The sequence below is a fragment of the Biomphalaria glabrata genome, chromosome 8, assembly GCF_947242115.1.
Source record: "Biomphalaria glabrata chromosome 8, xgBioGlab47.1, whole genome shotgun sequence".
In the NCBI taxonomy this organism is placed as follows: domain Eukaryota; kingdom Metazoa; phylum Mollusca; class Gastropoda; family Planorbidae; genus Biomphalaria; species Biomphalaria glabrata.
The window spans coordinates 37,928,589-37,942,615 of NC_074718.1; the positions used below are offsets into that span (position 1 = coordinate 37,928,589).

At 36.3% G+C, this 14,027-nt stretch overlaps 1 protein-coding gene across 1 annotated transcript; it reads right to left on the reverse strand.

Moving 5' to 3' along the window:
• Positions 1-219: 219 nt before the first annotated feature.
• LOC106078829 (uncharacterized) lies at positions 220-13,343 on the reverse strand. Its single transcript, XM_013239863.2, has 2 exons — positions 13,253-13,343; positions 220-4,337 (listed from the first exon to the last, which is right to left on the reverse strand). The coding sequence occupies exon 2, from the start codon at positions 4,329-4,331 to the stop codon at positions 2,598-2,600; it is 1,734 nt and encodes a 577-aa protein (XP_013095317.2). The 5' UTR covers positions 4,332-4,337; positions 13,253-13,343; the 3' UTR covers positions 220-2,597.
• Positions 13,344-14,027: the final 684 nt, after the last annotated feature.

Here is a 14,027-nt window from a genome sequence, read left to right on the forward strand (position 1 = left end):
GCTCGCTCCATCATTCGCCTCTTACCTAAACTGTCATCATTTTCTTTCTAAACCTAGATATTCATTTAGATTTAAGATTTCAACACCCGAATTCAAACTTTGTTTAATTATTATTAGTTATGTACTTAAAGGGTAGTTAATACTGTTTCATTTATTAGCAATATTGTTGTTGTTTTTTTAAAGCCAAAAAGCATAATAATAATAAAAGTAATAAAAACATCATTTTAAAAGATTTGTTTTTATTGCCGTGCATGCGCTAAATTAATAATAAAAAAGTTTTTAACACCTAAAGTACACGCAAATAATATACCAGAAACAAAACCATTACATCTTGGGATAATTGCATATTTTCTTTAAATCGAAAATTACCTGATAGTAACACTTTTTTTTGTTTTGACAGAAATAATTATGTTTTGTTTACGACATTGAAAATCCCCCATTACTTTATATATGGTGCGTCAAAAACATTTATACACACTTTGAACTGTCATCGGCAATTTATTTCCCTTTTCTACAATGCTAAATTTCTGGACATGGAAAGCTTAATGTCCAATTGGACAAATAAATGTGATTTAATGTTCAAACTGGTGGCCCTCAGCATCAATACATTGCTGAGTACGAGTCAAAACTGATTCCGTACATCGTACCAAAGTGTCCACTAAGATTTCTGCGCCCACCACCTGAATCTCATTCCACAGTGTGTTCAGGTGACGTAGTTTACGTTTGTACACCTCATCTTGAACTATGCCACATAAGAATAAATCCAGCGACGTGAGGTCTGGAGAGCGTGCAAGAAACTCGATTGGTTCCCTGCGTCCTATCCACTGGCCTGGCACATTGTGATCCAGGTATGCTCGTACGTCCCTATGATAGTGTGACGTGAGATCTGGAGAGCGTGTGCAAGAAACTCGATTGTTCCCCTGCGTCCTATTCACTGGCCTGGCACATTGTGATCCAGGTCTGCTCGTACGTCCCTGTGATAGTGCGGCGGGGCGCCATCTTCTTGGAATTAAAACTCATCATTACCGTATAATGCACGAATGTCAGGGAATATGGAGCCAGCAAGCATTGCTAGGTACTTTTCTCCTGTAACAGTACCTTCAAAGCGGATAGGCCCAATGAGTCCCCTTGCGGACAAAGCAAACCACACATTTACACCAGGCTAATTCACAGCTTTTTCAACTGTAATGCGAGGATTATCTTCAGCCTAGTATACACAGTTGTACCTATCGACAGTTCCATTGAGTTTGAATTGGGCTTCATCCGACCAAATTATGCCACACATAAATCGCGGTTCACGTCTGACTCACTTCTGAACCCATTTTCAGTACCACCTAATTATCTACTTCCGCTCTTCAAAACTCAAACGCACGTCCGCCATGTTGCAGTTACTTCCTTGCCACTGCTGCAACTAGTTGAAGAAACATAATATTACTTTCTCACGGAAATTTAACCTTGTAGAACCGGAAATCTGTCTATAACAGTTTAAGTGTGTATACATTTTTTTGACTATCAGGTTCTTAAAAAATTTAAACATTCCTGATCATATGATTTACTTTAAATTTAAGTTGCTTTATAGCTTTTGAAATATAAAGCTCTACTTGATATAACGTTGCAAAATACCAAAAAAAAAAAAAAAAAATAAAGCCAATTAAGATTATAGCTGGCCCATATTTGTTTCTATTATGTACTGGGTAGATGTAAAATTGATGTCGTAAGTTGACATTAAATATTAGTAAACAAGAAATAAATTTTATTTCAATAAAAAAATGAGTAATGGAATATATATACTATAAATAAGGCATTCGTTTTAAAATTGATGATATTAGAATTGTAGTACTAGATAAGGTGAAAATGTCTTTTAAAATCTAATTTAATGTAAATTTATTAAAATATTAATAATTGTCAAAAATTGTAAGACCTCTCAAAAAAAATATTAATTTGCTCCACATGGTAGTGGTTGTTGATTAAAATTCATTCAAAGCTAAAAAATCGAACCAAAAAAAGGGCTTCAAAAATATAGGGTAACAGCACATATTTGTAAATTTTCTTTTAATCGTAATTTAGGATGGTGGTCATTTACTAGAAACATAACGAAAAAAAAACAACTTTTGTGTAGTATTAAGATTAGGATTAGGAGTCGCGGTGGCTGAGCTGTAAAGCGCTTGGCTTCCGAACCGAGGACCGGAGTTCGAATCCTGGTGAAGACTGGGATTTTTAATTTCGGGATCTTCGGGCGCCTCTGAGTCCACCCAGCTCTAATGGGTACCTGATATTAGTTAGGGAAAAGTAAATGCGGTTGGTCGTTGTGCTTAGGGAAAAGTAAATGCGGTTGGTCGTTGTGCTGGCTGCATGACACCCTTGTTAACCGTAGACCTCAGAAACAGATGACCCTTACATCATCTGCCATATAGACCACAATTAAGATTATGTAATAATTTCAATTGATTTTTGATGTGATCAAATGTTTAGAAAACTCTATATTAGAATTAGTTCAAAGAAAGCAAAAAAAAAAAAAAAACAAAAAAAAAAACACTGACATTTAAAGCAACGTTTATCAAAACAGAAATTCAATAGACCGCTGTCTATAAAATGACTCAATTGGAGTCTGGATCAAATGGGATACTTTCAAATTGAAATGGCTCTGAATTAACCAAGACAACTTCAGGGTACTTGACATCTACAGGCTTGTCATTGAGACCTACTGTAGCGAAGAACGTACTGTTATCGAACTGAGGTGTGCTGGATTTAATTTTGTCACGAATTGATCGCCGATTCAATCTCGCTTTCTCCCAGATGACATCAATCTTTGTTCCCGCAACATGCTGCAGTTTTCCATTCAGTGTAAATTCATATTGAGTCTCATTTGTGAGTCTGTTGATGAGTTGACGTGCTGAAGGGTAGTTCTTTATCATCTCGTTCCACAACCAAGGCATAGCTTGAGTTTCGCTTTCTCGTTTAAGAGCTGTGTAGAAAGCTTCAGATTGATCTCCAAAAGTGTAAGGTACTGTTGGCCTATCTCCGCTTCCTTTATGTTGATGATGATAATTAGTTATTGGGCTACCATATCCTTTTCCCCATCTCAGGAATCCTCTAAATTTTACATTGAACTTTGCAATGATGACAGCCGTGTAGGGAATAGTTGTTCTGGTCTTACCCACCATAACCGTATACTTTGCTGCTGATCGTGGAGGAATGGTTTGGGTAGTTGATATTTTAAGTGTATCTGACTTCATTTGGCTATTTTTGTTTGTTGTTGATCTCGAATACTCAAAAGCTGTTTTATAAGACAGCGATATTTTCAAAACATCACCCAAGTCAAAGTTGAGTGAAACTGAAACTTCGTGACTATTCTTCCAGCTGCTTGTCGTTGAATGCTCTATTGTTTCCGTTACTGTCTTTGAATATTCAAATAGTTTGGAAGAGCTTTCATTCAGATGGTTGAACTCTACGCCAGTATGTACAGCATCTGGTTTCAATTCATCAACAACACTTTGCCCATATTTAATTTCTTTGACAGCTAAATTCCAATTAATATAATCAATGGCAAGTCTTTCATAACATTTGTAACCTTCACAATATGTTAACGGCCAAAAAAGCCTCGAATCAGCCACCCATGAATCTCCGCTTCTGTAAAAATCTTCTCCAACATTGATACCTTTAGTACCCAAACACCAGCCGTAGCCAAGTAGATGCGCCAGATTGGCCAGGTTCCACAACGTTGTGTCCATAATGTTTGTCTTCAGTTTATGTACATCATCAATTACCATTGGTTTGTCTGCCATCTTACAACATTGGAGACTATCTAAGCAATGCAAGTAGTTGCAGTTGCTTTTGTAGAGACCGGTTATATAATAACCTGCTTTGCAAGAATATAAACCTTTCGTAATAAAGTTTATGTTATAGACGTAGCAATCCCCATAATAGAAAGGGTGATTCGCTGGCTTTGCGCACCTTGCATCTTCAATCTGCCCTAAATAGCCTTCGCTTATAGACAAGGATCGATACAAACCATGAAGAAAGAAACCTGCCGGGCAATTAACCCAATCGTCAAATCTATCTAATTTGTACGTCCAGTCAGCGTAGACAACTTGAATCTCGCTGTTTGACCATTGGTGTGGGGCACTGCAGCACTGTACGCCTTCTAAAAGATACAGCTTGTCGTCGTCCATGTATGTGTTTCTGTCGAAGCCGTGGATATAGTATTTAGATTCTTTGCATACAGATAGTCCAGTGGAATCAAAGCTGTGCAGCCAACTTGTGTATGTACATAAGGGGTTTGCGGTCTTTAATAGTGTCACACTGACACAGATGAATAAAAATAACTTCATTACTGCCTGGAGAAATAAAAAGAAAAATGGAAATACTATTAGCTTAAAATATATTTTATAACAAAGAAATGTAAGTATGAAAGTTGTTTATCAAAACATTACAGACCATCAGTCCTTGAGCGTTTTTTGATATTTTACTTCTTTAATTGTCTACTAGTGTTCTTCGTCGCACTTGGAACATCAAGGCCAGCAAAAGCGAACAAAAGCTTCCTTTCACCTACCTGAATTGGGTGATTGCGGGTTCCCCTTTCCCGCCACCCTGTCCGACGGGGGGGGGGGTGAGACTCGGGGTTAAACTTAAGAGTTTTTTTTATGCGTTCACTTCCAATGGACACAGGCACTCCGGACTCGCGGGCGAGAGACGCGGCCGAAGGTAGCACCACTGGATTTTCTCGTCTACTATACCAGGCTAACCGTGTGGGACTCGCAATTTGTGTAACTGCCCCTTGAGGGACGGCGCCTGGATGTTGCGGGGGCTTTGTTTTATCCCCGCACAGTGCATTGGCGATGCTCTCGTACTCCCTTAGGCACTCCCGAGGGAGCCTTGTTTCGCTGCGCATTTGGCCACTCGTCCTCTCAATACGACCGTTTCCACCCGGACGTAACGATGAGGCAGGGCAGCAAACCCGGGCGATATTTTACAAGACAGTTTTAAAAATGATATTAAAATACAACAATATCTTTGCGCCATAACATTAAAGCTGAAGTTAAGAGATTGATCCGTAATTTAAAACCCCTTCACCGAGATTCGAATTCAGGACCCCAGGTTTGAAAGCCAAGCGCTCAACCACTGAACCATCGCGCCACCAGTTTAGTTACGATACTTCATGTTTTGGCGACGCCATTTTGACGACGTGGTCGTTTTGGGGCCAGGTTTTATTTCATGTTGATATTTTAGAAAAAAAAGAACACTTAACATTTTGTAGTAAATATTTTATATGTACAAAAAAAAAAAGACATTAAGATTTTAGAAGAACACAAAATAGTTTTCATTTCCTCAATTAAAAAGTTTAAATATTTATTAAATAATGTTAACTATAACAAATGAGATTCGTACCCGAAAATAAGATTAATGAGACCTTCTCAGTTTAGGTCCGGTCTCTGACTTCACTTAAACCAGCTCATCTTTTGTAGTGAAAGTTAGAAGGGGAGACCAACAATTTTCATAACAAAAAAAAATTCTCTTTAACTAATTTCATGTAATTGTGGAAACTTTCCTTTGTCTTATAGTCCCATTACTTTCAGAAATCAGCAATTCTCTTTTTCATCTCTTTTGATTATTTGTAGTACTTTAGTTGTTGTTGTTTTTTTGTTGTTTGTTTTGTAAAAAAGTTTTATTTTGTTTTACAATATAATGTTTACGTAGGCCTCGCTCTAATAATGTCATAAAAATCAGTAAAGAAAATAATTAATATCTACTATTCTTTTGTAAAAAAAAAAGATTAATTAGAGAAAAATAAAAGAAACAAAAACATACAAATACACACATATAATGAAAAGCCATTTAAGAAAAATCTTAATGAATGATATAAAAAAAAAAACAACTTCATAACATTAATAATTAAAACAGCAGAACATGGTTATATGTAAGGTAGTTTTGCCAGCGTAAGCCCAGTATGGAACGGACGCATCTTTGATTGAAGCGATCGAGGAGATTTAAATGCCTCTATAGAGCACCCAGGTCTCAAAGCCTTACAAAACTGAGGTTAGAACCATTGCTTGGTATATTCTGATTTTCGTAACAAGTTGTAGCGATTTATTTCGCTACTATCTCACGTGGAGGCGTCCAAAAGTGCTACGTGCCTAAGCAAGATGCTTACCTTTTTTTTTTTTTTGATAATTAGAACTGAAGTATTTCTCTATAAAAAGTAATTTAAAATAGATATGGCCATTTTTATTGTAGAAACATTACGTCTAAACATTGAATTAAGGTAAGACGCTTTATTTGCCTTTTTTTTTAAACGTTTAAAGGTTAGTAGAGAGGCGAGATTGTCGCTGACAGAACCACACATTGAATGGACGATTATAAAGAGAAATGAAAATGTTTTGGCAATAAAAAGAAAGCTTTTTTTCATGTTATTTCAGAAACTTTTAGGAGCAACCAGGCTCTGGCATCTGTAGCGTTAATGTCACCCGCTGATGTCATAGGCTTGATAAGTAACACCATAGACAAAACAAAAACCAGTGACTCATCTGGGCTCATCTAATTGTCTTACGAGACAGAAGAAGACATATACTTGTTTCTTTCCACATTCTATGGATAGATAACGTCTTTCGAATGACAAAGAATTTGTTAAGCTAGAAACGCTACACTTAATAACTATAATACAACGCTAACATTATAACGCCATATTCAACAGTCTATTTATTTACACACCCTCATAGTACGAGGTTACACACAACACTGTGATAGGAACTTTCTTACCAAGGGGAATCACTCTGCATACTAATAACTAACACATAGACATAAACACAATGTTAACATTAATTATAATTTCTTTTTTTTTCTTTCTTTCATTCTTTCTTTCATTCCTTTCTTCATTCATTCAAATCTTCCTCTCTTTCTCTTTTTCAGTGCATTTTGAAGGCTAAGTAAAACTGAGCATATAGGCTACATAAGGAAAAAAAATAAATGATAGTACCTCTGACTACCTCAAATTATAAAAGAAAACTTTGCAAGTGTCCTTGTCTACTACATACAATTCAATCTTCTCAAACATCAAGGAGAATGTGTAGAGTGAGAATAAAGAAAAACAAAAATGGCAACTTTAAAAAAGAAATGTAGCACTGTCTAGTATGTTCAGAGTTGCCTTAGCATTAGGCCTACATTCAATAAAACTTGTACATCAAAATATTAACTAATCAAAATATTAAATTTTATTTATGTATAATGTAATAGTGTAGGCTACGAACATCAATGACATACAATAAAATGACATAATGTTAGACCTACACATGTAAATGAATAGATTTGAGCAGTATATGTCAAATGGTAAGAGAAGAATTCTGGAGAGAAATAATTTAATTGTAGTACGTCTTCTGACAGTGTGTGTTCATTAAAGAAATATAATCAAAATTTGAACAAAATGAAAACAAAAGAACAGGTATCAGAGAAACATAAGAAAAGTACTAGTGTGAAGCGAACATAAAGAACAAGTATCATAACAATGAGAGCAAAATAATACGGTACATCATGTTGCACAATATACAAAAAGTTGTTAATTAGAAACACACAGATTTCAGCCAGTTTTCTTTATGTGCCCATCTCAACTGATCAGCATTCATATTTGGTGTCTGGTAATGCAGGGCCTTGGTCACTCATCACGGCAAGTCGTGTACATTCGTATTTGGTCAAACATTGGCTGTAAGTTGAAGACTATCTAAATGTCAAACTGTGCACATAGAATGGAGTCAAATGGGTTGTCGACATAGAGTTGATAAGACTAGGAATAGAATAAAATGTCCTGAGGATTGGGGGGGGGGAGGGTAAAACACTAGGTATGGAGCCATACATCATAAGAGTGTAGGACTCAAAAGACGCCATGAATGGAGTCAATTGTTCTGAGGATGCTATGGTGGTAAGCTGCCCCACCAAAAGACTTGTACTGTCAGGCGTCCCCTTGTTTCTTCACTGTTTCTGTATTCTCTGCTGGTAACGTTGATGTTAACAGTGGCAAGTGTAGATAGCATCTTTCTGTTGGTGGTGTAGGCATGAGCCAGAAATACACACAATCTCATGCGCCCAGGTTCCAAAAAACGTCCTTCCCACACAAAGATGATTAAATGTAGTGGGGTAAAGAAATGTTGACAATGCTCTGGAGTCTGATCAAATGTAGTGGGGTAACAAGACTGGGGGGGGGGGGAGAGGAACTGTTAACAATCTGCTCTGTTGCAGTGCTGTTTTCAAACTTGACGCACATCGTATGGATCAAGAGTGACTCAAAGGCGATACTTGAAAGTAATGCCAGTTGTTAAGGAAAACAATGTCTCTATACACGGCAAACTTATGGCTAGAGCAGATAGCTTCACATTATCTCCCACTAACACACAGTTGTTTCCTTCTGGTCGCTAGATCAAAGGTCACTTAAAGCAAAAATATTCTGCCTAATATTTCGACACAGGTGTGTTCACTTTTTTTTTTCAGTCACAGGAACTGAAAGTAGTCTCCACACACACATACACACACACAGTCAGCTACAGTAGGATTATAATTCTCTCTGACCGTGACCTAAAAGAAGTATTGTCCAAACTATATTAGCAGCTCTACTACACATGTGTAACTTCAAAATTCATGCACATTCTAGAAGCACGTCAGCCTTGAATTTCTCCACCACTGTCAATCATAAAAAAAATTCATGGCTATACTGGAGCGTGCACTGCCATCATAACCTCGTTGTAAAATCTTTCTCTCTGTGGTTTCCAGTAAACGGTCAAGTTCCCTTTTCGTCCTCTACAACTTTGAGCGTCTCTATCAGATTTCCCAGCTGTCTGGACATTTAGACAAAAGATGTCTATATGACCCACAAGATATGCATCTCAAAACATTTCCATCACGACCTAATGGGTTTAAACCTTTCTTTCTTGGTTGAGAGAACTGATCTCGAGCAATGTTTCTGACTTGACCTTCACTTCTAAAGTGAATTCCACCTTTATATAGTCTACTTCCATGATGTTCCACTTTCGGCTTGCTGGTAGATTTCAACTGCTCTTTATCTCGTCTTTCAAAGCTCTTGACGTTCTCACGTCTGCTGTGGTTGAACTGTTGTTCACCACGTCTTCCCAAACTGCTAAACGGTTCATGTTTCTTGTAGCCAGCCGCCCATAAAGCCTCCTCATTCTCAGACAAACACCTTGGCTCAAGTTTGATACAGGCAACGAACTTTTTCCCTTTACTTACTTCTCCTTTGAACTTTCTAAGAGATGCCTTCGCTTCTTCATACAGCGTCTCCCGCTGAGCAAAGTTCATACCTGTCAGAACTAGCATCTTCTCAGTTTGCGTAATTCTTGCCTTTCTGAGCAGCTTGAAGGCCAGAATCTCAGGTAACATTTTCATTCGTTTCTGTTCTAATCTCCTATACTTTGTATCAAATTCTGAGATAAAATCATGTATGGATTGATTTTTCCTTTGCCTGAAGTTTTCAAAATCATCAAATTTATCAATACTGTCTGTCAGGTCGTCTTTAGCCAAGTTCTTGTCAAGAAATTTTAACAGATTCTCGAAACCTTCCTGACACTTGAGCTCCGACAGCTCGAATTGCTCAAATACCTTCTCTCTTATCCTTGACTCACTGCCTTGTGATAATGAAAGGGCTACGGCAGTTCTTTCTTATATAATTCATAAGACATATCTTTCAAAAAGGATGGAATCTCAATTCTTTTAGCCATTATCGCTTTAAATAGGATCAACTAAGTAAATACTTTTACTTACACGCTCTGCTACCACTTGTTAAGCTAGAAACGCTACACTTAATAACTATAATACAACGCTAACACTATAACGCCATATTCAACAGTCTATTTATTTACACACCCTCATAGTACGAGGTTACACACAACACTGTGATATGAACTTTCTTACCAAGGGGAATAACTCTGCATACAAATAACAAACACATAAACATAAACACAATGTTAACAGAATTATGTTAAGCGGCCCCGTAAGGGAAAAAGCTATTAGGTTGTGTCAAATGTCGTCTGTCCGTCTGTCATTCTTGGATCTCAAAAACTAGAAAAGAAATGAAAAATATAATTTGACCATGCGATTCAACTTGTAACAATTAGGTGCAACGGCTACTTTTTGTTTGAAATCCCTATTATAATAAATAAAACAAATAATCTTCTTCTCATTTACGAAAATCGATTGTTTCTGGATTTTTATAAAAAAAAACATTTTAACTCTTTTTTTGGAAAATCGCATTTCAGACTTCCATAAGGTTTAATTTTCTAGCTAAAGCATTATAATCTAATCTAATTATCTTTAATATTATGTTGCGATTTTTACGGTAATAAAATCTCTCCACAAGGTTATGGTATATCTAATTTATATAAGAGACCATCCCAAAAATAAATCAAAGGTATTAGATTTATTTGAAATTCTCTTTTTCTCTCACTTTATATAAAAACATCCGGAACAATCTACTATAGATACTTAAAACTATTGCAATGTTTAGGAAAAGAAAGTAAAGGTTAATCAGATTTTCAATAGCATTTCGATATTACATTGAGGGACAGACAAAATTGAAATGCTAAATGAAGTCGGTGTGCCAATTACTATGAACCCTCGACAACTTGCTTGAATTGATAAAAGCATTTTTAAGTCTATCTAAGGCCGTGTGACGTAGTGGTTTTTGTTTTCTTTAGACGTCATATGGAAAGAATTCTTCAAATGAAATGCTAAAAGAACTCGGTGCGTTAATGCTTATTAAATTTCGTCATAATTCTCATATTAAAGAAAGACATACTAGCTAGATTTAGATCTAATCAAGATTTTTTTACACTAGATCTAGATTTATATTCTAATTAAAGGTCATTGTAGATTCTAGATTTAGATTTCTAGAGTCCTAGAGAAGAAGGCAATAGGTCTTCCATCCTGGTTTAATGTAGCTGCTATTGAAATGTCAGAAGCGTCAGTTTCAACGATTAGAGGGTGATCATAATCTATAGTGAAGATGGCTGCTTTCGGCAACTCTTGTTTTCAGTCTTTCAACGCTTTTTTTAAATTTCTATAGGTACAGGGAAAATTTGATTTTGCATTAAAGAATACATTTTGTCGGAGAAATTGGGTATCCAGTGAACATACTATGCCAAGAGTCCTACAATTCTTTTCTGAGACTTCAGATCTTTAGGAGGTGGCGAATCTCGAAGACAAGGACTTGAGCTCTCCAAGGTGATTTGGAAGGTTCAATGATACCGTTTCGTATCAATCTCTCAACTTCAGCCTTGATGAATTATGTGTCTTGAAAGGAGTGACGGCGAGATTTAGTAGCAACAGGTCTGCAATCAGGGGATAAATTTGCAAACAATTGTGGTGCCTCTACCTTAACAGCATTGAGCGAGCAGACATGAAATGCAGGTCGACCACCGTTGAATGGAATTATCAGTTCTTTGTGTAATGTGAGGAAATCCAACCCAAGCACTACATCAGTGCAAAGGTCATCTAGTAACGAAAGTTTGAATTGATTGTAAACTTTCCCTTTGTATTTTAGCGATGCAAACATGTGGCCTCTAGTGACGCTTGACAGTTGAGATGACGCCATATAAATTTTGTGCTTTGAACGTGTCACTGACCAATCATACTCTCTTGGTATGTTTGAAGAAATGTAGCTTTCCCCGCTACCTGTATTAATTAGGGCTTTTAGGTTCACGCCATTTACAGAGCTGTGTACTGTTGATTTAGTTAAACCAGGTACAGACGAAGTAGCAATTAGTGATGTTAAATGTGTAGAGTCCTTAATGCAGCTACAATCTTTACAAGATTGTCTTTTAATCTAGTGGCTAGGAGATGTTTTGACTTTTGTTTTGGTTATAGGAGTGTTGTGATCCCTGCAAACCTTCGAAAAATGTCAATTTGTACATCAAAAATAACACAAGCATTCTTTGGCAGGGCATTTCGCTCGGAGATGCCGACTACCTCCGCAAAAGAAACATTTAGTAATCACTGTTGCGATTGTTTCCGAGTCCACCATTTCTTCGGTTGAGATAGCCGATGACAAAAGAGATGACTCTACCAAATGAGAAGGAGCACTAAACGAAATGGATTCTTTTTTTGGGCCATGTCGAGTGTCATGGCAATATATAAAGCCATTTTCAAGTAAAGGAATCTTTTCTCGAACGCATGCCGCTAACAAAGGCATCACGTATGGCGCCCTCTTCATTTTTGTCAGCACTAACAGCTCGAAACTGACAATCTCTGGCCATCATTCTCAGCTTGTGTACAAATTGATTAAGACTTTGATCGACTTCTTGTTTGCAAGTTGCAAGCGAATGTCTAGCCAATGTATCATTAGGGGCCTTCACAAATAAATTCTCAAAAATAGATTTTGCTTCTGAGTATTTAGAACAGGTAGAAATATACTGATATAAGGATGGAGAAACAAAGTTGCGTAGAAGGTCGACTAGCCCCTACCTTCGTTGCAAATCTGTCGAAACAAGAAATCCAATGTTTCCATGTAACTGAAGCATTAAATAAACTTGGATCAGCATCCAGTCTATTGGGACCAAAAACTTGTCCATTTAAGAATGGTTGTATTGAAAATAATTGTACTATACTAAATCAACTCATAACCTTAGAAACAAGGCTTTATTTCACTAAAACATGACTGATACACACAATAACGCAGTACAGACTGGTCACGATTCACAGACTACGATAATGCGAACACGATTACAAATACTAGCACGATCACAAGCACGGGCAATACAAAAGTTAATTTAACGATTACTCCGGCATCATATAAAATCTTTATAGTGGGAAATACTATAAGCTTTGTGGCAATAGAAACAAATTCAATAGTAGTTATTTATAGATTTCTTATTATGATTTATGATGATATTTTTGTTTTGTATCTATGAGCAAATCTTTAAACAAATCTAGATTTATTTATGAAGATATCTGTGGTATATCATTGACATGCATAATTTTATTAAAAAGAGGTGTATTTTTTTAAATGCTTACGTAATTAATTTTTTACACGATTTGCTTTAAGAAAAAAAAGTAGCCGTTGCACGATAACTTTGCAAAGATTTAAGTTAAGTTATCTTTCTTGTCTAGTCTCTGCGATCTAAACGGGACGGACGGACAGATCAGAAGGACATAAAAACAGCACATAAGTTTTAGCGGCTATTCTCCTTTTGGGGACCGCTTACAAAAATAAAAGAATATTTAAAAAAACAAATTGAAACATTGAAGCGTTAAATCTTACCAAATAAAGTAGTTTATTCTGGAATTGTTTAAGCAGAACAAACTATGGTGAGAACAGGTTCCTCCTATATATACCTACATTCATATACTGCCAAATTAATGGCTGTCGTTAATTACATGGCTATAAAAGCCAGACGAAATGGATGCATTTATCGTGTATGCGGACTAACGACGATGTAGTTAGAGGCTTATTCTGTTTTCAGTAATTGACCGCAAGGGCAAGTTTAAATTGCAAGAAAGTGAAAGACAATCTGTTGTTCTTTCAAAATACCGATGTAACTTATGCCAACATTAGACACAATGAAAAAAACAAAAAAACAACTAAGATTACAAAGAGAGATTGTGTTATCAGATAAACTCAGAGAGGCGGCCCCATTGAATTCACCAATTCAGTAGTACGCCTCATTTCCCTCTTAAATGTTTCATTTCCTATTTTTATTTTAACTATGGATTTTTAGCGGCTTCCGAAAGGGGAAAATACGCTATTAGTTTTGTGTAAAATGTCTGTCCGTCTGTCCGTCCATCCCGTTTAGATATCGTAAACTAGAAAAGATAGTAAAAATCTGACACCATAATAATTTAGACCATTCAAGGTTGTGACGCAATGGCTACTTTTTTCTTTTCTGAAAGCGAAAAATCAATTTTTTTAAATCACTTATATACAAGCAGTTTTTTCATAAAAATACACCACTTTTACAACTATTCACTATTAATAGTAACAAACACGTGAGGCTCTTTATTAAGGAGATATATATTTACCATATTTTTATGGAAAT